This window comes from Lemur catta, chromosome 3 (genome assembly GCF_020740605.2).
Source record: "Lemur catta isolate mLemCat1 chromosome 3, mLemCat1.pri, whole genome shotgun sequence".
In the NCBI taxonomy this organism is placed as follows: Eukaryota; Metazoa; Chordata; class Mammalia; order Primates; family Lemuridae; genus Lemur; species Lemur catta.
The window spans coordinates 88477614-88504425 of NC_059130.1; the positions used below are offsets into that span (position 1 = coordinate 88477614).

The 26812-nt window shown below is 36.7% G+C and overlaps 1 protein-coding gene across 1 annotated transcript; it reads right to left on the bottom strand.

The window, feature by feature from the left end:
• Positions 1 to 4449: 4449 nt before the first annotated feature.
• Positions 4450 to 23001, bottom strand: C3H1orf185 (chromosome 3 C1orf185 homolog). The gene is made up of 5 exons (XM_045548068.1): positions 22986 to 23001; positions 15078 to 15183; positions 8142 to 8277; positions 5968 to 6004; positions 4450 to 4827 (listed from the first exon to the last, which is right to left on the bottom strand). The coding sequence occupies exons 1-5, from the start codon at positions 22999 to 23001 to the stop codon at positions 4484 to 4486; spliced, it is 639 nt and encodes a 212-aa protein (XP_045404024.1). The 3' UTR covers positions 4450 to 4483.
• Between the last annotated feature and the right edge of the window lie 3811 nt (positions 23002 to 26812).

Here is a 26812-nt window from a genome sequence, read left to right on the forward strand (position 1 = left end):
AGGATGAATGAAATCTAGAATTTAGGAAAAGGTTTGGTGTCAGGCAGAAGCAATTGAGAGGTTTTAAGAGAGAAATTATAATATGAGATTTGCATTTATCAAATATCACTCTGACCTTAAAAGGCAGAAGATAGATTTGAAGAATGCAAAACCAGAGGTGGGAGGACTTCTACTTCTAGCCGTGATGTAGTAACAGGAAGTAAATTTACCTTTCCACTTAATCAGAAAGCCAGACAAAATATATGAAACAATGTTTTTGGATGTTGGGCAACAAGCAATGCAGGACTATGAACCCTGAGAAATGGGAAACAAATGAATACTGATTTCCCCAACTTGCTGCCTGGAGGAAATTTCCACACTGCAGGGAAGGGAAGGGGAATTTAAAGGGTCTGATGGTCTTACTGAGTTGAGGAGACAGATATTGGAGTTTGGGGAGGCTAAGCCACCTAGTATTGGTGGCGTAGAGTGTCAGAGGGAACTGCACAAAGAAAGAGCTTTATACAGCCTGGGCAACATAGTGAGACCTTGTCTCTACAAATATTAGAAAATTAGCCCGGTGTGGTGGTGCACTCCTGTGGTCCTAGCTACTAGGGAGGCTGAGGCTGGAGGATCGCTTGAGCCCAGGAGTTCAGGGTCACAGTGAGCTATGATTGTGGCACAGCACTCCAGCCTAAATGACGGAGTGAAACTCTGTCTCTATTAAAAAAAGAAAAAAAAGAAAAAAGAAAGAGCCTTGGAGATCTGCAGAGGGTTCTCTCTGGATCTTGGGCTGAGTACTGATCTGTACATGCATATAAGGAAACTGTTTTTGCTTCTGTTTCAGAGCCATTTCTCGTAACACTGCTGGGACTAAGGTCAGCAGGTCTGTCACCTGAGGTATGAGTGAGTGTGACTTCTCCCTGGTCCCTGGATGAATGGTCTGGTAGCAGGATCAAAGCAAAACAGGACTCAGAGCTGAGTTTACAGGGAGATGAGCCATTTTCAGATCTATAGTCAGTGAGTCTGCCAGCGGGGTGCAGTTTTGCCCTCTCGAAAGGCCCTCCTCAGTCTTGGGCTGCAGTGTTTCACAACCTCCTACTTGGATCCCAAAGTTCTTGTAAAGACACTTTTGTCTGTAGATGGCCAGAAATTAATGTTGCTATGGGGGGGGGAGTACATGAGAGATATGAAAGGGAAATCTCCTATTCCACTATCTTGCTGACATCACTTTGCTATTGTTTTTGTTTCGAAGTTTTAAATATGGTGGCCAGGTGTGTTGGCTCACACCTGTAATGGGAGCGCTTTGGGAGGACAAGGTGGGAGGATTGCTTGAGGAAAGGAGTTTGAGACCAGCCTGGACAACACAGTGAGATCCCATCTCTACAAAAAAATAACAAAATTAGCTGGGCATGGTGGCACATGCCTGCTGTCCTCAGTTTTTGGGAGGCTGAGGTGGGAGGATCACTTGAGCCCAGGAGTTCAGGGTTATAGTGAGTTATGATCACACCACTGCACTCTAGCCTGGATAATAGAGCAAGACCTCATCTCTTATTAAATGAATAAATAAACAAACAAGGTTAAAGTATAAATAAATGCCAAATTGATGATGTGTGGACTGTGGTTTGTACCGTGTTTAACTTGGTTAAGCTAGAACTATGTTTCCCAGGATCCTTTTCCCTGTATGGTTCTGGGTTAAAGTTGACACAAAGAGGAATTTGTGCAATATTTGGAAGACATAATTTAAGCAGAAGCCATCACTCTGTGAAGGTCATCCTGCTTAGATGTGGTAACAAACTACAGAGAGGCTAGGGGGTTCCAGCTTGTCCTCACTCCTCTGCCTTGTGTCTAGTTCTTCTTTCCAGTGTCCATTTCTTCCTCCCAACTTCTGATCATGTTGGCAAACAACGGCCCTGGGCCTACCACCAGATGCTTGGCAGCACACTGTCAAAGGCAGTTGCTACTCAGAGGCACAGCTTCCCAAGGATGTTTCCATAAGCCTTTCCTCCCCAGTCTCATTGGGGCAGTTGGACAAGGTGGCTTCTCAGATTAACTGACTGGTAACTTCTCCAGTTCTCTAATTTCCCTCCTGAACCTTCACTTCCTCAGCTCTTCTTACAATTATGTAAGATGTAATAAGTCCTATAATAAGTTTCTCATCCCATACCTGATAGTGGTTCTTCCCTCATTGAACCTCGACTGGCAGAAAGAGGAAAAGTCTTGATGGAATTTGAGCCTGTTTTACCTGTTCCTGAGCCCCAGTTACAACTTTGTGCTTCCTATATTTAGTTGTTCAAACATTATTTGGACTCTTTATGAAAAAAAATTCTTTTTCCTTAAGCTAATTTGACTTGGTTTTCAGGTATTTGTAATCAAAAGAATTGTAATTAATACCATATGGCAATATTAATTATGGGTCTCTTGCATTTTTGCATGTCTGTGTACAGAGACACAAATTGCCATGTTCCAAACTATCGTTTTAAGGATATTTATATAGCAAACAACCTTGGAAGATATAGTAGCTCCCTCTGGTGCAAAGGACAGCATGCTTTACTATCCATTTAAAAACATTTGGTTCCTTAAACTCTTTCCTGTAATGCAACCCACTGTTGGTGCAGACATCATCTGGCCCTCTTCACACTGCCCTCAGGAAACAATGCAAAAATGATGATCCTCTGCTATTGCTATAAATAATAAATAAATAAACAATAAAATGTCCTTTGTAACACAAGGGAAATGAAACTGTTGTGGGCTAACTTGTCAGCTTGCATAGTGAAATCTCAGATCCTTATTCATGAGAATAAGATTATTTTAGACTGGTATAGTTTCATAAGTACTGTTCACTGGGCTTTTCAAACAGAACAATGTATATACCTATGGTATGGAGTACCAGTTTAATACACAAATAAATGTGTTAGGTTTTTAAGAAATAAATTCAATTTATTATATCATTATAATATAACAATTATTTTATAAGCATAAATCTCTTTATTTCTCATTTATAATATAAGCAAGAATTTGGTCAGGATGTTTTGGCTATAGTAACAGAAACAAAACTCTAGTTTATGCAAAAAGGAGAATTTGTTATAAAATTACAAGGGTACCTTAACAAAGCCAAGAACAATAGCTAAAGCCAGGTGTCAGGGATGGTGGCCAGTAATAGAAATCAAATCTTGCTAGCTTAAGCAAAAAAGGGAGTTTATAATTAGGATACAAGAATATCTTACCAAGTCAAGGGAAGGATTATAGCCATGCTTCCTGAAGGGCTGGAGCAAGGGAATGAAACACTGTTAGAAAGCCAGGAATCACACTCTTGAGACAACATTAGGATGTCTCATGTCCACTTTTCACTTTGCAAATGCTTCATTGCTCTCTCACTGCAGATTTGCTGTTTTTACTTCCTAAGCCACATGGCGGGACATGGCAATCCATACATCCCAGTTTATATTTCTTCTATTCCAGAGACTAGTCAGAGCAAGGTTAGAATCTCTTGTCCCCAGCTCCAAATTTCTAGGGAAGTTTTAGGATCTCACCAAAATTAGAGATAACTTCCTTCTATGGGATAAGCAGTAAGATGGAAGTTTTAGGACTAATAGGTATGATTTATCTCCTAGGAAAGTATGGAAAGTTCTTAGTATGAGTAATTTAAGCACAAAAGGCTATTGTACTTTAATAATTTTTCCCAAGAGAAAGAAAAAAAGGGGTTAATTACATGGAGAATGTTTAGGAAAGAGAAAAAAGAAAAGATTAATTACACGGTGGGTGCTGGAAATCCCTGACAACCAGAAATAGAAATCTGACCAAAGGTATCTCAGATCGAAGAGAAACTGATTCATCTAGCTTGAGTCAAGTACTTATGAACCATTTTCATCATAGTAGGGTGAGGACTAGGGGGCCATTCTGAGAAACAGAGATAGGAAAGGGGAAAGAAAATTATTTTCTGGATTCTTTATAGTGTTTTTACAGTGTTTCAGGCTCCCTTGCAGGAGCAAAATTATATTACCTACCAAAAGGATAACATGATAATATTTGAGTGATAGGTGATTTATGTATTTTAAATTTAGAAAAGCTACTAGAAGTATTCCACCCAGCCCCACCCACATTGAAATAAAACTAAAAACATCAAAAGTGTAAGGAAATGCTATAGATGTTTTATTCAAAAATATATTATTTTGGGCTGAAGATTTTTAAAATTATTTTTCCTGTATGTTGACATACATTCCTATTATTTATTATGTCTTTTGATGAGATACAAACAGTTAAGCTTATGTTTATGATATCACTCTAGTTCTTCTTGCAATTTTGTTTCTAGCAATAACCAACAAGGGAAGTAGGACCATTCTATGGTAAAGAACAAGAAAAGCAATATTCGCATGGACATGTTAAGAGGCTCAGAAGCTAGTAATTCAGTTTTATCTTTACCTGATTTCAGTGAATACAAAATTTCAAAAGAAAAAAGTCATTCAATATTAGGTTGAAGGTTTTGTATTTCAACCTCTGTGTTTCTTCATGAACATGTTTCCTTAATGCTGCCAACTTTTTGATCATCATTTAGTGTCATATTCAGTGCATTTCGATCTAATGAAATGGTTGACAGGTATGAAAATACTTTTTCCATTAGCGGTTCCGTGAGATAAGGCATTGGAGAGTTCTTTTTCACTAAAGAATCATCAGAAAACCAGTCATTAGCTGCTTCTATACTTTGGCTGTAATAAGAATCAGATGGCAATGTTGATAAACTTAATGTGACACTGCTGCAATTTGTTGCTGAGCTAGTCTCTGAGGGGTCACAGTCACAAGTGACCTTTTCTGTTGCAAGGCAGAGTTCATCTTTAGAGTGACCTTCAATTGCTGTAAAAAATTAGATTTACTTGATTTACTATGAATATTACATATTCATAAGCCAAATCTTAATTATAAGGACAATGTTATAATGGGCAGGATAATGCTATAAAGAAAAACCTGAGTTGCTATCATCATCCATGCACTGTTACTTGTAATTAGGAATTATCAATATTTTCATAAAACTCAAGTGTAGAAAAGTTTATTCTAAAGAAAATCAACTGTTTTAACAAGAAAATATTCTAATTAGGCTAGAGATCTCAGTTCTGAAATATTTCTTAAAATCAGAAAAGGCAGATAGTTTCTTAACTATTTATAGTTAAATATTTCCTTATTTAAAAAATCAGCTAAAAAACACATGCCTCCTTGAGCAGGCAGATTACAAAATATTTGGTCTGCATTGGGAAGGGCCTATGAATTGGCTCTATACCAATAATAGTGACAAACATTCCTATAGAGCCTTACAATTTACAGAGCATTTTGATATACTTCTATATCTTATTTATGCTCTCAACAATTGTTTAACGTAGCTATTATTAACACCACTTCACAAAAGAAGAAACAGACTTAGAGAAATGACCCATCACAGATCAAATACAAAATGAATTTCAACCTAGATTTTTATTACTCTAAGTCTCATGTTTTTCTCATTATATTACTTAGTCTTCATATTTGGCATTAAAAATGTCAAGTTTTAGAAAATATCATATTTATATAATATCCTAAAGTATGTTTTATAATACTTTACATATTAACTTTTAATATTTTCCATACTAATTTTTAAAGCTGTTTTAAATACTTTATTATGTTTTATATTCAGGATTTCTAAAATTACATAGGAGGTAATGTTGTGAGGTACAAAGACATGTCTTTTGACCCTGAGGCATTACTATATGGCATTGACTATGACACCTTGGGGTACACATAAGAGATAAAAATTAAAATTTCACATTTTAAGATATGACATTGCCAGTTTTCTTTTTCTAAAAAGCAGATGCCCATTTCCATACTAATAAATTAATGTTTCTCTTAAATTTTATTGGCATTTAAAATACTTAGATAACATTTAGGATAACCTCTTGATTCCTTAAGATATGAATTGCTAAAGTTGATTAAGATTTCTTCTAATAAATTGTTAAGAAAAAGTACCTGTTATACGTGCTGCTTCCTGTTTTCTTTGTTCCTCCTACATAAAAAAGTTATTTGTATTTAAAAAACTGAATAGCTTTTATATAACATTTGATATATTTGATTTATATGACAGTAATAAATTTGAACATTATAAATTTTGATGGGAAATGTTTTTTTCCACAATATGAATTTCTTTCACCAAAATATATTAACAGAAAAGGAAAAATGTTGAGGTATCAGCTGAAGAGAATTTGGATTGGCCCAAGAAGGCAGTCTCCTGGAACTACAGTTCAAACAGGATGATGTCTCTCCATCCTCACTAACTTAGAGTCACTTAGAACTAGAAAGGGCTAACAAATAATTAGAATTCCTAAACTTATTTAATTAACTAACAACAAGAATAACAAAAAAGTGAATTCTGGCTGAAGGTCTTTATAAAAATGGGAACATTCTTTTAAAGCAAATCAAACATTGCTTAAATAATACATTCCAGATGGATTCTGGGAAGTGTAGTGGGATAGTAGTTCTCAAATTTCAGGGCATTAGAATCACCTGGTGTGCTGGTTATTTCGTTAGTACCCAGCGAAATGCCTAGCATGTGATGGGTGCTCACTAAATTAAATTAATATTAAGTGAATAGAAACAATTTTTTCTCTGCAATGCAACCTCTATTTCAAACTATCCTTCATTTGAAAGTCACAGCTAATAACCTTCAGAATTAACTTCATCTTTATATCCACTTGCTTAAAACCTTCCAGTAATAATAATAGGCTTGTATGGTGCTCACTGTGTGGGCAGGCACTATTCTGAATGCTTTTTCACAGAATTCATTTAATCCCACGACAACTCTCTGGAGGTGAAATTATCCTCATTTTGCAGATGAGGAAACTGAGACACAGAGAAGTTAGGTAACTTGCCTAAGATTATTACATAGCCAGTTGTGGTAGGGCCAGAATTCAAACCTGTGTGATCCGGCTCTATAGATCTTGCTCTTGACCATACTCCTATGATGCCTCCAGTGGATCTGTATAGTATATGGGGTAAGATCCAAAATCCTTAGGGTGCAAAGGAGGCTCATTACAGTCTCATCTCCAGGGGCTTTTTCTACCAGTCTCTTCAATGAATCATAGGTTCTGAACATTATAAAAATTTTACTGAATTTATTGCTTCCTTTTACAGCTGCAAGCCTTTGAACATAAGATGTCCTCTGTTCTGTTTACTCCTGACAAACTTCTATTCATTTCTCAAAACCTGGTTCCAGATGTCTTCTCTGTGAAGCCCTCCTCCATGCAGGCTCCCTCGTCTCTACTACTTCACTTTGTGAGCTCTTATTATACGATAGTGTAATTACTAGTTTATACATGTTTTCCTTCTCTACTGACCTTGGACTCATTTAGGGCTCAGCTCAGATATTATTTGTCTATACAGCCTCAGTGACAAAACCAGCGCTGCCATATGTAAGAAACTCAACAAATATTAAACAAATAGACGAACACTGAGTTCAACTTGAGTTCAATACTCAAGATATATAATGAAACTTTGCCAACCTATCAGTTTGTCACTTACTATTTATCTGCTAATGCTATAAGAGCACTATTTCTTTTGATTAGCTATTATCACAGTTTTAAATTTCTACTGATCTCTGCCTTGTTTTACTTTATTCATAAAACACTGTTTTGACATTTACCACATTACACAAAGTTTCTGCCTTTCTCACTTGTTCTGTGTAAGCACCTTGGAGGTAGAGGCCACGTCTTACTATCCCCAACAGGGGAACCCAGAGCTTGGAATATAGTAAAGGGTTATTACGTTCTTGTCAAAGTGAATATAATTTCAATTAGTTGCTATGGTTAGGTTATCTGAGTATCTATCTCCAAATCTTCTTCTTTTGACAGGCCTGGTAATTTTGCTTTCAGTTTTTCTTATGCCATTTATGTTCCCTATGGCAATCCCAATATGTGGAATGCAGTTTCTTGGGCTAGAGATAACAGAGAAGCAACTGTAGAAGGAGGTATATTTTCATTTAGTTTTTCAGTTTTCCTACTGTATAAACTCTAACTAGTTTGGGCAATTTAAACTTGGCTCCATACTATTGTCCCTGAAATTAAAAAGTAACAGTAGATTCTCATGCTAATGGCATGGTAGCAAAAGAAATTATTTAAAAAGATTGTTATAAAAATATTACACTCTACCTGCAGTTGAAATCCTCCAGTGTGAAAATTTCGAGAAATAAAAACACATGGAGAACGAGATTTAATCTTCGCCACTGATGGTCTTTGCTTGCATCTCTCATCAGTTATATTAAATTTGGAATTTTGAAATAATTCTCTGAAAAATATATTGTACAGAATATTGTTAAACATGAAATAGATTATAAACCAATTAAAATTATTGTTTCTAACATTTATACACAAAGGTTTCAAAATTATAATAAATACATTACAGTATATATACATTTATATATATTTGGAGACAGGGTCTCACTTTGTCATCTAGGCTGGAGTGCAGTGACCCAATCATAATTCACTGCAGCCTCAAATTCCTGGGCTCAAGTGATTCTCCAACCTCAGCCTCCCAAGTTGTTGAGACTTTAGGCATGTTCCACCATGCCCAGCTAATTTTTAAATTTTTGTAGAGACAGGTTCTTGCTATGTTGCCTAGGTGAGTCTCGAATTCTTGGCTTTAGCAATCCTCCCGTTTCAGCCTCCCAAAGTGCTGGGATTACGGTGTGAGCCACCATACCCTTCCAGCATATTTATTTTTAAAAGCATAAATCAACTTATCTACTCCCTTCTCATATGTTAGACTTCATTACACCTATTTTATTCACAGAATGTAAATTAAGCTACTTATTTTATTCATAAAATGTAAATTAAGCTATTTGTGGAGGGTTAGTATTTTCAGTTTGAATATTGAGCAGGAGTCTCTGATATACTTCTTTTTGCTTGTGAGAAAATTAATCAACTCTAATGTTAATTAGCCTTTTCATAAATTTGTCTTTAATAGTAAAGGAAATTAAATAAAATGCAACTCATTGGTCAATTTTGGTACTTAATAATATCTCTAGCTAAAAGTAAGACTTGAAACTAATGACTTAAAATGGAAGAGTAGGGCCGGGCACGGTGGCTCATGCTTGTAATCCTAGCACTCTGGGAGGCCAAGGCGGGAGGATCGCTCAAAGTCAGGAGTTTGAGACCAGCCTGAGCAAGAGCGAGACCTCTGTCTCTACTAAAAAGTAGAAAGAAATTAACCGGACAACTAAAAATACATAGAAAAAGTTAGCCGGGCCTAGTGGTGCATGCCTGTAGTCCCAGCTACTTGGGAGGCTGAGGCAGTAGGATTGCTTGAACCCAGGAGTTTGAGGTTGCTGTGAGCTACGCTGATGCCACGGCACTCTAGCCTGGGCAACAGAGACTCTGTCTCAAAAAAAAAAAAAAAAAAGGAAGAGTACCTGTGATCTTTTATTATCCATGCAACCACAAACAAGTGAGAGGATTAAAAATAATAAAGCCCCAGTAAAATCTCAGCTGATCAAAGACAGATTGTCAAGTATAAGGAAATATAGTTTCAAACAGCTATTCTTAAGGATTTTAAAAATAATGCTTCCAGATGATAGAATATTACTCAGCATTAAAAAGATATGAGCTATAAAGCCATGAAAAGACATGCAGGAAACTTAAGTGTATATTACTAAGTGAAAGAAGCCAATCTTAAAAGGATACATATTGTATGATTCCAACTATATGATATTCTGGAAAAGGTAAAACTATGGAGACAGTAAAAAGGTCAATGGTTGCCAGGGTTAAGGGGAAAGAGGGATGAACAGATGGAGCACAGAGGATTTTTAGGGCAGTGAAAATATTCTGTATGATACTATACACGTCATTATACATTTGTCCAAACCCATAGAATGTATAACACCAAGAGTGAACCCTAATGTAAACTATAAACTATGGGTGATAATGACATGTCAATGTAGAGTCATCAATTGTAAATTTCCCTCTAATAATAATAATGTTGCTTGCCATTTTTTCTTTCAGAGGTACTAGAAAATTTCCAAATTAATTCAAGAGATCATATCATGTTACTTGATGAGGTATTAACAATAAGGATTCACTCATTCACTGAATTCAATTTTCTTAACAAATATTTATTGAGTACTTAATATGTGCCAGGTATTATGCTGGGTGTTGTGTGTGTATATATATATAATGGGGGAAAAAAAGCATAGCCTTTACCCTCATAGAACTGTCATTGCTCCCATGAAGCTTAAACATTGTTAAAGAAGACAGATACTAATAAAATAGTCACAAAAAAATTAAAAATTACAACTGTGGAAAATGCTGTCAATGAATGCTATCTGGTACTGTGTGAGTATGTAACAAAGGGAATTAACCTGGTTAGAGAGGTCAGGGAAGGCTCTCTTGAGGAAAGGATGATTTAACTGGGCATCTGAAGAAAAGTAGTAGTTTTTAGGTAGAGTGTGGTGGAGAGGAAAGATGTGAAAGTAAGACTATGGTAGGCAGAGAGGAAAGCAAGTACAAAAAGACCTAATGTTCAGATTAGGACAGTGTAGCAGAAACACAGAAAGCAAGAGGGAAAGCAGAAGATGAAATTGGGGAGTATACACAAGTAGGTCATACAGGCCCTTACAAATTTTGTCTTTATCCTAAAAGCAATGAGATGTCCTTTAAAATATAGTGGGTGTAGGGTAGAAGAACAGGGGTCAGATTTGCATTTGGAAAATGTCTGGGTTGAAGTGTGGAGAAAAGATTAAAGACGGACAGCAGTGAAGGTAAGGAGTCAGTTATAACTCCCCTTGTAGTAGTCTACGTGGGGCATAATGATAACTTGGATAGGGTAGCGGCAGTGGTAAAGGAGAGAAATGAATAGATTTGAGTGATTTATGAGGTAAGATAAGTAGAACTTAGGGAGAGTTCAAATTTAGTGGGGGTGGAAAAAAGATGCTTGAGATCTCAAGCATGTCTTTCATTTTTAGAAAGAAACAAAAAAAACCTTCCTTGACCCCACATTTTCCTCCATTTATCAGCACCTCCTCATAAAAAAAAAAATTCTTGAAGAGATGACTAGACTTGCCTCAATTTTCTCACTTCTTTTGTTCTATTCAAAGGTGGGCTTCTGAAGCCATCATACCACCAAAACTGTTCATCAAGGTCACCAATGACATCTATGTTGCCAAACCCAAACTCTATCTTCATCTTTTTCAACTCAAGTGCCTTCAAAATAGCTGCCACCACCTTCTTCTTGAAATATTTAAAAAAATTTGACCTCCTTGATACCACACCTTTCTGCTTTTCTTTCTTCTCAGGCACTGATTCTTCCTACTCTTCTGCTAGATTTCAAAATGTTGGTGACAGCTGTAGGACCTATTCTCTTTCAACATTGACTCCTTGGTTAGTCTCATCCAATTCTATGACTTGATTCTCTCTACATATCAGATCTTCAGCTCTGACTTCTCTCCTGAAGTTGATACATGTATATCCAACGGCCTATTTGATCTTTCCACTTGGCTGTCTAATAGGCTTTCAAATTTACATGTGAAACACAACTCCTAGTTTTTCATCACTCCCTGAAGTTTCTCCCTGCTTTAATCATCTCTTCATTTCAGTAAATGGGTGAGCTTAACTGAGCTGAACGTAAGCTTTTCAGTTGCTTATGGTGAAGATTTAGGTGTCAGCATTAATTCTGCCATTTTCACCCAATCTATTAACAAGCCCTGCTGACTCTACGTGCAAAACATATTGCAGATCCAACCTCTTCTTTTCATCTCCTTCACTTCCACGTTATTTCAAGACACTATAGGCTCTCACCTGGACTATACAATAGCCTTCTAACTTGTCTCTCTCCTTTCACTCTTGCTCCATTAAAATCCAGGCTTTACAGAGAAGTAAGAAATATCTTTCAAAAAAGGTAAATCAGAACTCATATATTGCTGGTGGAAATGTATATCCATTTTGGAAAACTGGCAGTTTCTAAGAAAGTTAGTCATTTGCTCCAACAATTGTACTATTAAGTATTTACTTAGAAGTGAAAACATAAGTACAAAAGATTCCTATAAGAATGTTCATAGGAACACTCATATACTGCTGGTGGGACTGCAAACTATTACAACCTCTGTGGAAAGCAATATGGAGATACCTCAAAGAGATACAAGTAGAACTACCATTTGATCCAGCAATCCCATTACTGGGCATCTACCCAAAAGAACAAAAGACATTCTATAAAAAAGACATCTGGATTCAAATGTTCATAGCAGCACAATTCACAATTGCAAAAATGTAGAAACAACCCAAGTGCCCATCAATACACGAGTGGATTAATAAAATGTGGTATATGTATACCATGAAGTTTTATTCAGCCACAAAAAACAATGGTGATCTAGCACCTCTTGTATTTTCCTGGATAGAGCTGGAACCCATTCTACCAAGTGAAGTATCCCAAGAATGGAAAAATAAGCACCACATGTACTCTCCATCAAATTGGTTTTAACTGACCAACACTTAAGTGCCCATATAGTAATAACATTCATTGGGTGTCAGGCAGATGGGAGCGGGGAGGAGGGGATAGGTATATACACACCTAATGGGTGCAGTGCACACCATGTGGGGGATGGACACACTTGAAGCTCTGACTCAGGTGGGGCAAGGGCAATATACGTAACCTAAACATTTGTACCCCCATAATATGCTGAAATAAAAAAGAAAAAAAAAAAAGAATGTTCATGGCAGCCATTTCCCTAAGAGCTAAAAACTAGAAGTGACCACAATGTCCACTAACAAAATAATGGATAAACAAATCAAGGTATACTCATACAATGGAATACTACTCATCAATAAAAACAATGAACTGTGGATAAATGCAGTATAAGTGAATCTCCAAAATATTATGTTGAGTGAAAAAAGCAGATATGTGGGAGTCCATATGGTTCCATCTATGAAGTTCGAGAATAGACAAAATTTATCTATGATGATAGAGATCAGAATAATGCTTGCCTTTGAGGTAGGAGGTAGGGAATGATGCCTGGAACATGAGGGAACTTGCCAGGGGAATGGAAAAATTCTATATATTTTTTTAATTTTTCTTTTTTCTCCTCCTCCCTCCCCAAGTTCTATATCTTGACTGCGGTGGCAGTTACATAGGTATGTATTTGCAGAAATTCATCACTGTACATTTAAAATCTATGTGATTTATTGTATGTAAATTATACCTCAATTTTTAAAAAGCAGTATTAAAATGTAAATCAGCTATAGGAGACAGTATAGAGTCCTTAAAATGGGGATAATATTAATTCTACACCATGGGGCTAAGTCTCAGTGAGATAACATATGAAGCACTTAAAATAATACCTAGCACGTAGTAAGCATTCAATGTTAGCTATTATGATGATAAGGCCATTCTTCTGTTTATTTTTTATTTTTTATTTTTTTTTGAGACAGAGTGTCACTTTGTTGCCCGGGCTAGAGTGAGTGCCGTGGCATCAGCCTAGCTCACAGCAACCTCAGACTCCTGGGCTTAAGCGATCCTACTGCCTCAGCCTCCCTAGTAGCTGGGACTACAGGCATGAGCCACCATGCCCGGCTAATTTTTTTGTATATATATTTTTTAGTTGGCCAGATAATTTCTTTCTATTTTTTTAGTAGAGACGGGGTCTCACTCTTGCTCAGGCTGGTCTCGAACTCCTGACCTCGAGCGATCCACCCGCCTCGGCCTCCCAGAGCTAGGATTACAGGCGTGAGCCACCGCGCCCGGCCTGATTCTTCTGTTTAAAACCTTCCAATGGCACAAATAAAATCCAAACTCCCTACAAATTCCTATGTGATCTGGCCCCTACCTGCCTCTTCAATTTCATAATTATTTTCTTCTCTCACTACGAGTGAGAGGCCTTCACACTGGCCTTCTTTCTGTTTGCTGAATAATGCCAAGATCATTCCCACCATGGGGTCTTTGTACTTGCTATGCTTTCAGTTTAGAAAGTTCTTGCACAAAGTCTTCATATGTCTGGCTTCTTCTTTTAGTTCCTATGTGTATAGGCATATCCTGACCACTTTATCTATTTTGTTCATTATCTACCCCCTGCCAGTGGCACTGCAAATCTATGAAAAAGAAACCTTGTTTGACTTGTTCACAGTTGTATCCTCAATACCTAGAACAATGGCAAGCACCAAATAGATAAATAAATAAATAAACAAATTCACTGGAAGAACAAATAAGTGATAAGTTTCTGACTTGTGCATGTGGATGGGTAGTATGTATTAATTTCCTAGGATAGGGAACACTAGAAGACTGTATGGGAAGATTATGTTACAATTTACATTTTTTAAAACATCAGAGGATGCAAATACTGAACTGATTAAACAATTAGAGACATAAAATTTTATGGTTGAAAGGAACTAAGATGTCAATCTTTTTTTCTATTTCTGGCAAGAGACTACTTTTAGTTCATACCAGGACATTCTGTCAGCTCTTTTCTTAAATATCTCCTAGGAAAGAGTGTTTCCCTCTCAGTTTTTTTTTTTTTTTTTTTAAGAGACAGGGTCTTGCTCTGCTGCCCAGGCTGGAGTGCAGTGGTGTCATCATAGCTCACTGTAATCTTGAACTGGTTGACTCAAGTGATCCTCCTGCCTCAGCCTCCAGAGCAGCTGAGAAGTTGAGACTACAGGCATGCACTGCCCTCACCCAGCTAATTAAAAATAATTTTTTTTTAGAGATGGGGTCTCACTATGTTGCCCAGGCTGTTCTTGAACTTTTGGCCTCACATGATCCTCCTGCCTTCACCTGCCACTGCACCTGGACCTCTCTCAATGTTTTTAACCTCTGAATTGAGAGCCAAATTTTTAAAAATTTTCTAGCCTTACATTATAATCAAACCTATGTTTTTGAGAAAATAAAATAGATCTTATCATACCTCAAATATCTTAAAGCATGAAGATTGCTTTTACTAGTACTTCTTTTGTCAGGCTATTTAAAACATGTAAAGCCTCTCCCACCTCAACCAAACCCCAAATTACAGAGTCAATACTATCATAGTTATTTAATACCACTTGAAAAAGTGCTTCATGGAATTTTTAAAATTAAAAAAGTTAAACAAATATTCTAGTAAACCTTACCTTCGTTTGCAAATCAGGAACCACAAAGCAGATGCCAAAGCAAAGAAACCAATTCCCAAAGTAAAAGCACCAGCAGCCAGAAAATAGGTAAAGTGGTTAAAAAAACCTATCCAAATAAATTACAAAAGATTATTTCATGCATGTATCTTCATTCTCTAGGTAAAATTAAAAGATATAATATTTCAAATGATATAACATAGTATAGTGTTAAGACATTAACTAGGACATTCAGAGACCTGAATTCTAGTCCCATGCAATTCTAATAAACTTCAAGACCCTGCGTTAGAGAATTACAAAAGGCCTCCTGTTGATTAGAGCCCAGGGCACATTTTTTTTTTTTTTGATGAGGCCAGGATTTGAAACCTAGGTTTTATTTGTTTCTGTACAGTTCTACCTCCTTATCAGGTTTTCTTCCTTCCCAGTCCAGCTTTTTATTATTTCTCTAGTATCATTCCCAGCAGTCTTCCAACATGAGACAATTTTCATTTTAAGATTTGTATTATCAAAACCTACACGGAGGTAGATGATGGTAACAAAGGAAGAAATATGAGGAATTTTAGAAATCTTAGAAATCTTTAAAAGTTTGGGCTTTATCTCAGGGACTGTAAAAGATCATAATCAAAAGCTAATTGAAAGCAATATAAAATAAAAAGCTAATTAAAAGCAATATAAAATAATAACATATCACAAATTTTATAATTGGAAAAGCCTATAGGAATTATGTAGTATTACCCTTTCATTTCACAGATGGTAAAATTCAGGTCCACGTAAGAGAAGTAACTGAACTAAGGTTACGCAGCAAACTAAAGCCAGTCCTCTGTTTTCTTCCTATTATCTTATCCCTGCTACTAATCGTCTTAATGCTGGTATGTATTACAAACAATTAGGAATAAAGAAAGCATGAAGTAATTATAGTCAGGTTGGTCACGTCTTCATTAAGATTCTGAAATCTGCTACCTACGCATAAAGCAAACTGTAGAAAGTTTTCACAGAAGGCTCTACAGAACTTGAAGAACCTTAAAATAGCTGAGGAGTATATTATTTGGAAAAAAAGATTGAGAAATATAAAACTGATTGAAGATCTTTTTGTGTGAACATATTATCAAGTTCTACTAAGGATATGACATGATAAAGACTTTGTTGTCGCCATAGTTTTATTGTTTCCTAAGTAATTTCCAGCTTCAAGATAGTGCCTCTAAAATTTTAATGTTGAGTTCAGAAATGTCTACATTCAGCAATTAATTAATGGTATAAAACAAGTTATGTAAAGTGATTTACCAAAGTGATACTTTTAATATAAAAAACTCTAAATGTCCCAAATTAGGAAGTCAAATAAGTTATAATGATGTTATATATGAAAAATATGGTATTCTTTAATTATTTAGTGCAGGGTTTCTCAATCTCAACACTATTGATCTTTTGGATTGCATAATTCTTTGTTGTGGAGGATTGTCCTGTGCACTGTACCAAAGATGTCTCCAGACATTACCAAATGTGCCCCAGGGGGCAAAATTGTACCCAGTTGAGAACCACTGATGTAGTAGTATAAGGAAATACCAGATAATATTAAATGATGAAAACATGATAAAACCTATATTTTAAAAAATTAAAAAGACATGGTCATACTCAAATATAAGATAAGGATCTCCATGGACAAAGGAAGAAATGCAACACAGAGAAACAAGTAGGGCTAAAACCACAGGCACGCTGGGATCTGAGGTCTAGAAGCATGAATTAGCCAGAAGAAACAGAGGCTATCACTGAGACAAGACCTAGTCCAAATTATTCTCTGGCACAGTGAGTGAATCTATATTACCAAAATCTTTAGCTATATTTGTGTCTGTCTATTCCTGTTCTCTTTATTGTGTTCCCTTGATCTATATTATCTATCCTTTTAGCAATAATTATAACAATAATAACATCTAACACTCATACAGCAAATACTACATATATGCCAGACATTGTTCAAAATGCTTTTTATATATAACTTATTTAGTCTCACAACAACTCTATGAGTTAAGTACTATTATTTCCCCACTTTGCAGATGAGAAAACAGATGAGGTAAGTTGAGGCTAAGTAACTTTATCAAAAGCATATAATTAGTAAGTGGGGGAACAGTAGCAACTTTTTTTTTCCCTAGAGGAAGGGTCTCCCTGTGTCACCAAGGTTGGAGTGCAGTGGTGCAATCATAGCTCATTGCAACTTCAAATGTCTGGACTCAAGCAATCCTCCGGCCACAGCCTCCTGAGTAGCTTAGACTACAGGCATGGGCCACCATACCCAGGTAATTAAAAAGAAAAAAGTTTTTAGAAATGGGGTCTTGCTCTATTATGCAGGCTGGTCTCAAACCCCTGACCTCAAGCATCCTTCCAAAGTGATGGGATTACAGGCATGTGTCCCGCCTAGCAATTTGAATATTGCTAAGGTACTTCCTTATCTAGATTGGGTGAAGAATAGAGATACTGAATATCTTTAGATTTTGTCAGAAAAACAATTAAGTATGGGTGTTAAAAATTTAAGGGCAAACCAAAGCATTCTACAGATTTGATGCAATCCCTACCAAAATACCAATGAAATTCTTCACAGAAATAGGAAAAACAATCCTGAAATTCATATGGAACCACAAAAGACCTCAAATAGCCACAGCAATCCTGAGTAAAAAGAACAAGTTTTGAGGCATCACACTACCTGACTTCAAAATATACTACAATGCTATAGTAACCCAAAGAGTGTAATACTGCCATTAAAAACAGACACACAGACCAATGGAACAGAATAGAGAACCCAGAAACAAATCCACATATTTACAGCCAACTGATTTTATGTATGTGTGTATGTATGTATGTATGTATGTATGTATTTGAGACAGAGTCTCACTCTGTTGCCCTGAGTAGAATGTAGTGGCATCATCGTAGCTCACTGCAATCTCAAACTCCTGGGCTCAAGCGATCCTCTTGCCTCAGCCCTCTGAGCAGCTGGGACTACAGGTGTGTGCCACCACACCTGGCTAATTTTTCTATTTTTAGTAGAGATGGGGTCTTGCTCTTGCTCAGGCTGGTTTCCAGCTCCTGAGCTCAAGCAATCTTCCCTCCTTGGCCTCCCAGAGTGCTAGGATTACAGGTGTGAGCCACCATGCCTGGTCAGCCAACTGATTTTTGACAAATGCACCAAAAACATACATTGGGTAAAGGACAACCTCTTCAATAGATAGTGCTAGGAAAACTGGATATCCATATGGATAAAAATAAAATTAGACCCCCATCTGTCACCATATAGAAAAATCAACTCACAAAGGATTAAAAAGACTTAAAATGTGAGACCAAAAACTATGAAACTCCCAGAAGAAAACAGAGGAAAGGCTCCAGGACATTGGTCTGGGCAAAGATTTTTTTGGATAAGAACTCAAAAGTACAGGCAACAAAAACAAAAATAGACAAATGGGATTATATCAAACTAAAAAGCTTTTGTACAGCAAAGGAAACAATCAACAAAGTGAAATGACAACCTGTACAATGGGAGAAAATATTTGTAAATTATTCATCTGGCAAGGGATTAATATCTAGAATATACAAGGAACTCAAACAACTCTACAGGAGAAAAACAAACAATTGGATTAAAAAATGGAAAAATGATCTGAACAGACATTTCTCAAAAGATATACAAATGGCCAACAAATATATGAAAAAATGCTCAGCATCACTAATCATCAGGGAAATGCAAATCAAAACCATAATGAGATATCACCTCACAATGATGTTCTATCTCACACATTAGAATAGCTATTATCAGACGGGCGCGGTGGCTCACACCTGTAATCCTAGCACTCTGGGAGGCCGAGGCGGGAGGATTGCTCAAGGTCAGGAGTTTGAGATCAGCCTCAGCAAGAGCGAGACCCCGTCTCTACTAAAAATACAAAGAAATTATCTGGCCAACTAAAAAATATATATAGAAAAAATTAGCCGGGGATGGTGGCGCATGCCTGTCGTCCCAGCTACTCGGGAGGCTGAGGCAGTAGGATCGCTTAAGCCCAGGAGTTTGAGGTTGCTGTGAGCTAGGCTGATGCCATGGCACTCACTCTAGCCCGGGCAACAAAGTGAGACTCTGTCTCAAAAAAAAAAAAAGATAGAATAGCTATTATCAAAAAGAAAGAAAATAATGAATGTTGGCAAGGATGCAGAGAAAAGGAAACTCTTATACACTGTTGGTTGGAATGTAGAGTAGAACGGTCATTATGAAAAATAATATGGAAGTTCCTCAAAAAACTACAAATAGAACTACCATATGATCCAGCAAACCCACTCTTGGGCATTTATCCAAAGGAAAGGAAATCAGTATATCAAAGAGACATCTGTACCCTCATGTTTATTGCAGCATTTTTCACAATAGCTGAGATTTGGAATCAACCTAAGTGTCCATCAACAGATGAACGAATAAAGAAAATGTGGTACATAATACACAATGGAATACTATTCAGACATAAAAAAGAATACAACCCTGTCATTTGTGGCAACATGGATAAGCTTGGAGGACAGTATGTTCAGTGAAATAACCCAGGCACAAAAAGATAAATACCACATGTCCCCACGCATATGTGGAAACTAAAAAATTGGATCTCATACAAGTAGAGAGCAGAATAGTGGTCACTAGAGGCTGGAAGGGTAGGGGTATAACGGATACAAAATTTCAGCTAGATAGAAACATATTCTGGTGTTCTATAGCACTGTACTGTTAACAATTATAGTTTAAAATAATTTATTGTATGTTTTCAAATAGTTAGAAAAGAGGATTGTGAACATTCCCAACACAAATGAAATGATAAATGTTTGAGGCAATTACCTTGATTTGATTATTACACATTTTACACATGTATCAAAATGTCACACTGTATCCCATCAATATGCACAATTATTTTGTCAATTACAAAATAATAAAACAAAAATGAAACAACCAAAAAATTTAAGAATATCATAAAAGAGAATATCTAAATGGCCAATAAACATAAAAACTTTATTAATCAGTAAGGAAGTGCAAATCAAACCACAATGAGATACTATGACCATTAAACATAATGCCTAAAATGAAAAAGAGAAAGGAGTTAGAAAGGAGGCAGAGCAACCTGAACTCTCATTCACTGCTGGTGGGAATGTATTTGGTATAATACTTTAAAAATCTGTTTGGCACTATTATGGAAGCTGAACATATGCATACCTTCTGACCTATCAATTCAACACTTAGGCAAATAACCCAACTGAAGAGCATATACAAAAGCATATACTGGAATATTTATAGCAGCACTATTTGAGATAGCCCATAAATTGGAAATTGCCCAAATGCCCTTCAATAGTTGAATGGATAAATTTAAAAACGAATTAAAGGAAACAAAATATGCTACAGCAATGGGAAAGAATAAACTACAACTACATACAACAAAATGGATAAGTTTTATAAACATGATGTTGAGCAAATGAAGGCAGATAGAAAGGTGAAACACAGGCTGGGCGCGGTGGCTCACACCTGTAATCCTAGCACTCTGGGAGCCTGAGGCTGAAGGATTGCTCGAGGTCACGAGTTCGAGACCAGTCTGAGCAAGAGCGAGACCCTGTCTCTACTAAAAATAGAAAGAAATGATCTGGACAGCTAAAAATATATATGGAAAAAAATTAGCCGGGCATGGTGGCACATGCCTGTAGTCCCAGGTACTCGGGAGGCTGAGGCAGGAGGATCGCTTGAGTCCAGGAGTTTGAGGTTGCTGTGAGCTAGGCTGATGCCACGGCACTCTAGCCCGGGCAACAGAGCAAGACTTTGTCTCAAAAAAAAAAAAAAGAAAAAAAGAAAAAAAAAAAAAGAAAGCTGAAACACAGACATCGGGGGAGTTCTAGGATATCATAATGTTCTGTTTCTTGATCTGGCTCCTGGTTATACAGGTATGTTCAATGAAACTTCATCAAATTTAACACTTATGAATAAACTAGATCTATATACATATCAGCATAAATAAAACTGAAAAACAATAGTGAAAAAAGCAAGTTCCATAAAGCTATATTCAATGATTCCAATTATGTACTCATCTCATTTATGTACATTGGAAGAAAACACAAAAGAATAATACTTTTATTAATTAAAAGTAATAGAAGTATTAAAATACACCGAATGTATGATATTAGTTGTCTCTGGGAGGGAATTAGGAGAATGGGACTGTGGCTAGAACATAAGCTTAGACTTTATCTGTAATGTTTCATTTCTTAAAAAAATTACAGACCTGAAGCCTATATGACCAAAAAAAATGTTCATTTAGGAGATTACATGGGTGTTTGTTATTCTTTTTCTTTTTCTTTTTTCTTTTCATTTTTCTGCTTTCCTCAAATGTTTTAAAATGTAAAAACAATATGACAATTTTGTAAAAAAATGAAAAAGAGAGGAACATATTTGTATAAGGAAAATAATCAACGTTGGCTATTCCTGGGGTAAGGGCTTATAGGCAAAATTTTCACTCCAGACTTCTTTTTTTTTTTTTTTTTGAGACAGAGTCTTGCTCTGTCATCCAGGGTAGAGTGCCATGGCATTAGCCTAGCTCACAGCAACCTCAAACTCCTGGGCTCAAGCAATCCTCCTGCCTCAACCTCCCGAGTAGCTGGGACTATAGGCGTGCACCAACACACCTGGCTAATTTTACTATTTTTAGTAGAGACAGGGTCTCGCTCTTGCTCAGGCTGGTCTCAAACTCCTAAGCTCAAGCAATCCTCCTGCCTTGGCCTCCCAGAGTGCTAGGATTACAGGAGTGAGCCACCGCACCCAGCCAAACTGATTGTTTATAGTAGGTATCTGCTTTGATTTGATATAAGTCTAACTGGATCTGTGACATTTGAAAAGTTATTTATTATATTGGTTGGATTTTAATGTTCTCACTTGAAAAATTGAGATCATACTATCTACCTACAGAATTGTAGTAAGTAATAAATAAGATAATACTGTAAGAAATTAATAACATAATAAATGGAAAGACATATCAACTGAACATGCATACACCAGGCCATAAAGTAAGACTCAGCAAGTCTTGTAAAATCATTATTATACATACCACATTCTCTGACAACACAATTTCTAAATTAATAACCTAAAATAATACCCTAAGAAAATCTCACATGCTTGTGGAAATTTAAAATCACCTTGTAAATAACTCATTCATTAAGGAAAAAAATCAATGGAAATTAGAAAATACATAGAACTAGATAATAATAAAAGTACTATGTATAAATACTCACAGCAACACAGCTGGAGGGATTTAAGGGAAATACATAGCCCTAAATATATGTATTAGAAAAGAAGTTTGAAAAATAATGAGTTTAGCATCCAAATTAAACATTGAAAAAGATGAGCAAAATAAACCCAAAGAAAGTAGAGAAAAAAATAATAAAGAAAAGAAATTAATGAAATAAAAATTAAGATTCTTGGTAAAGACTAATAAAATTGGCAAATCTCTAATAAGATTAACCAAATAAAATATAGAAGGCATAAGTAAACAATATTAAAAATGAAGAAAGAACTTAATTACAGATAAAACAGAGGAAAAAATACTTACAATGAATTTATGATAATATATTTTAAAACTTATATAAAATGATATATACCTAAAAAGTGACTTACAAAAAGTGACTCAAGAAGTAATAGAAAACATAAATGAACATGTATCCATTAATTGAATCAGCAGTTACAAAACTTCCCCCCCCCAAATTAAACAGCAGGCCCCAATAACTTTACAATTTCTACTGTATACCCATGATTCAAGCATTTCTTATCTTATACAAGCTCTTCCAGAGAACAGAAAGAGATTGCTGGCTGGCTGTCCAAATACATTTTCCTCTTCTTCCGAGGCAAAAAACTAGACTACATGTCCTAGCTTCCCATACCATTAGGCGAAGCCATGTGATGGAGTTTAACCAATGGAATTTGAGTGAAAGTGATGTCATAAAAACCTCCCAAGCATTTTTCTCCATGTTCTTTCTCCCTTTAGGCTGACTGGGACAGAGATGATCCCCAGAGAAACCTGGGAAGCCATGCACTGATATCACTACCATCAATCCATTCATCTAATTGATATTTATAGAACATTCAACCCAACAAGAGCAAAACATATGTTCTTGGGAGGAGGGGATGGGCGAAAACCTACTTAACAGGTACAATGAACAGTATCTGGTTCATGGCACACTTATAAGCCTGACTCAAGTATAACAAAATCGATGCATGTAACCAAAAACATTTGTACCCTCATAATATTTTGAAATTTAAAAAACCCACATATTCTTTTCAAGTACAAATGGTACATTCTCTAATATAGAGAAATTTGAAAATTATTATAACTTCTAAATAACACATTTACTTCTAAGTATATCCATAGGTAAAAAGAGGGAGTCTCAAGGGAAAATAGGAAATATTTTCAACAAATAAAATGAAAACACAATATATCAGAATTTGTGTAATGCCACTAAAGCAATACTCAGGGGGTATAATGTACCATTTTTTCAAAAAAAGGCAACTCTTTAGTTTTAGATAAGTCTAACTGGATCTGTGAACTTTGAAAAGTTGTTTATTATTTTGGTTGATCTTGATGTTCTAACTTGAAAAATGGGAATCATACTATTTCTCTTACAGAATTGTAGTAAGGAATAAATAATGCTGTTAGAAATCAATAACATAATAAATGCCTCCCATTCTTCTTAATTTTTATGGATACATAATAGTTGTACATATTTATGAGGTACATGTGATACTTTGATACAAATATGCAACATGTAGTGATCAAACGAGGGTAATTAAGATATCCAACATCTCGAATATTTATTTCCTTTTGTTGGGAGATATCCACTTTTTCAGCTCCCACATACAAGTGAGAACATGTGATATTTGTCTTTCTCTGCTTGGCTTATTTCACTTAATATAATGACTTCCAGTTCCATCATGTTGCTACGAATGACAGAATTTCATTCTTTTTTATGGCTGAATACATATTCCATTGTGTATATATATCACATTTTCCTTTTTTGTTAAATTGACAGATAATAATTGTACATACTCATGGGATACATGGTAATGTTTCAATACATATAATGTATAGTGATCAGATCAGGATAATTAACACATCCATCATCTATCATTTCAAACATTTACCATTTCTTTGTGTTGGAAACTATGTATTATTCTTAACTATAGTCATCCTACAGTGGTATATAACACTAGACCTTATTCCTACTTTCTGGTTGTAATTTTGGTATCCTTTAACAAATCTCTCCCTAGCCCTCCCTCTGCCCTACCTTTCCTAGCCTCTAAAATCGTCTGTTCTACTTTTTACTTCTGTAAGATCAAAAATTTTTTTGTCTTCCACATATGAGTGAGAGCATATGGTGTTTAACTTTCTGTTCCTGGCTATTTCACCTAACATAATGACCTCTAGTTCCATCCATGTTGTTACAAATGACAGGATTTCATTCTTTTTTATGGCTGAATAGTAGTCCCTTGTGTATATATAATTGTGTATATATACCACATTTTTTTTTTGAGACCGGGTGCCTCTCTGTTGCCCGGGCTAGAGTGCTGTGGTGTTGTCATAGCTCACTGCAACCTCAAACTCCTGGGCTCAAGAAATCCTCCTGCCTCAGCCTCCCAAGTAGCTGGGACTATAGGTGTAAGCCACCATGTCCAGCTAATTTTTCTATTTTTTGTAGAGACAGAGTCTAGCTCTTGCTCAGACTGGTCTTGACTCCTGGCCTCAAGCAATCCTCCTGCCTTGGCCTCCCAAAGTGCTGGGATTACAGGTGTGAGCCACTGCACCCAGCCTTTCTTATCCATTTATCTGTTGTTGGTCACCTAGTTGGATTCTATATCTTGGCTATTGCATATAGTGCTGCAATAAACATGGGGGTACAGATGTCTCTTTGATATTCTGATTTCCTTTCCTTTGGATAAATGCCCAGGAGTGGGACTGATGGATCATGTGGTAGTTCTAGTAGTTTTTTGAGGAACCTCCATACTGTTCTCCATAGTGGCTGTACTAGTTCACATTCCCACCAACAGCATATAAGAGTTCCCTTATCTCCACATTCACAGTGTATAAGAGTTCCCTTATCTCCACACCCTCACCAGCATTTGTTATTTTTTGTCTTTTTGATAATAGCATCCTAACTGGAGTGAGATGATACCTCATTGTGGTTTTATTTGCATTTCCCTGATGATTAGTGATGTTGAGCATTTTTCATATATTGTTTGGTCATTTGTATATCTTCTTTTGAGAAATGTCTGTTCAGATCATTTGCCTATTTTTAAGTTAGATTTTTCTTTTGCTGTTGAGATGCTTGAGTTCCTTGTATATTCTGGATATTAATCACCTGTCAGATACATAGTTTGCAAATATTTTCTCCCATTCTATAGGTTGTCATTTCACTCTTTTGATAGTTTCTTTTGCTATGTAGAAGCTTTTTAGTTTGATACAATCTCATTTGTTTATTTTTTATTCTGTTGCCTGTACTTTTGAGGTATTATTCTTTTTTTATTTCAGCTTATTATGGGGGTACAAAAGTTTAGGTTATGTATATTGCCCATGCCCCCCCAGGTATTATTCTTAAAAATTTTTCCCAGACCATTGTCCTGAAGTGTTTCCTATATATTTTCTTCTAGAAATTTTATAGTTTCAGGTCTTAACAATTAGGTCTTTGATCCACTGTGAACTGATTTCTGTATAGGGTCAGAGGTAGGGATCAAAGAACCCCTACATTAACACATCCCTGGAGCCCTGCAGACGTCATCCCATGTACACCCAGAGGGCTGCATTGTCACAAAGCCAGCTGGACCCACATTCTAGTCCATGCAGTGTCCTATACTGTAGGGAACAGGTGGTCCAGCACACCAGGGAGGCTACCCTCAGGACAAAAAAGTGAGGTGCATGCTTGCCAGAGCCTAAGAACCACTGGAAAGAGGCTGCCCCCTCCAGGCGACACTGGCAAGCATGCAGGGTCCTGAGGACTGGTCCACCCACCTGATGCTGCCACTGGTATTTGCATGCAGCTCCTGGAGGCCAAGACCAACCTACCATTGCTGCCACTGGCATCCCTCCCAGACGCACAGGGATGGGCCTGCCCAACCCAGTGGTGTCACTGCTGGTGCCTGCAGCACCACCTAGGGGCTTCAGGGCCAGCCCACCACCACTACATGATCACCAGCATCATGAACAATAGCAAGGGGCCTGAGGAGTGGCCTTCCCAGACTACTGTTGCCAGTGCTGGTACGTGCGCATACCAACTAGGGGCTTGAGGACCAGCCCACATGGGCATTCCAACTGCCACCATAGGCACCCATGTATGCCACCTAGAGGCCTTAGGACTCACACACCCTGCCCACAACCACCACCACCAGTACCTGCATGTGCCATTTAGGGACCTAAAACCCAGCCAACCCAGTGTCTCCTTCCACAGCAAAGTCTTGCCACAACTTCCACTAACAACTATAGCCTAAGCCACTGAGGAATTTGGACACACTGCTGATGTTAATTATAGCTATAGAAACCATACAGAGAGTAGAGTACTGCACCCACCCACAATCAAAGCCTAAGCACCCTACCCAACCAACACTATAGATACATCTACAGGTAAAAAATCTTTCCCTACAACAGCTAATCCATAAAATGGGAAGAAATGACTGTTATACAGGATGCACAGATATCAACATAAGGACACAAGAAACATGA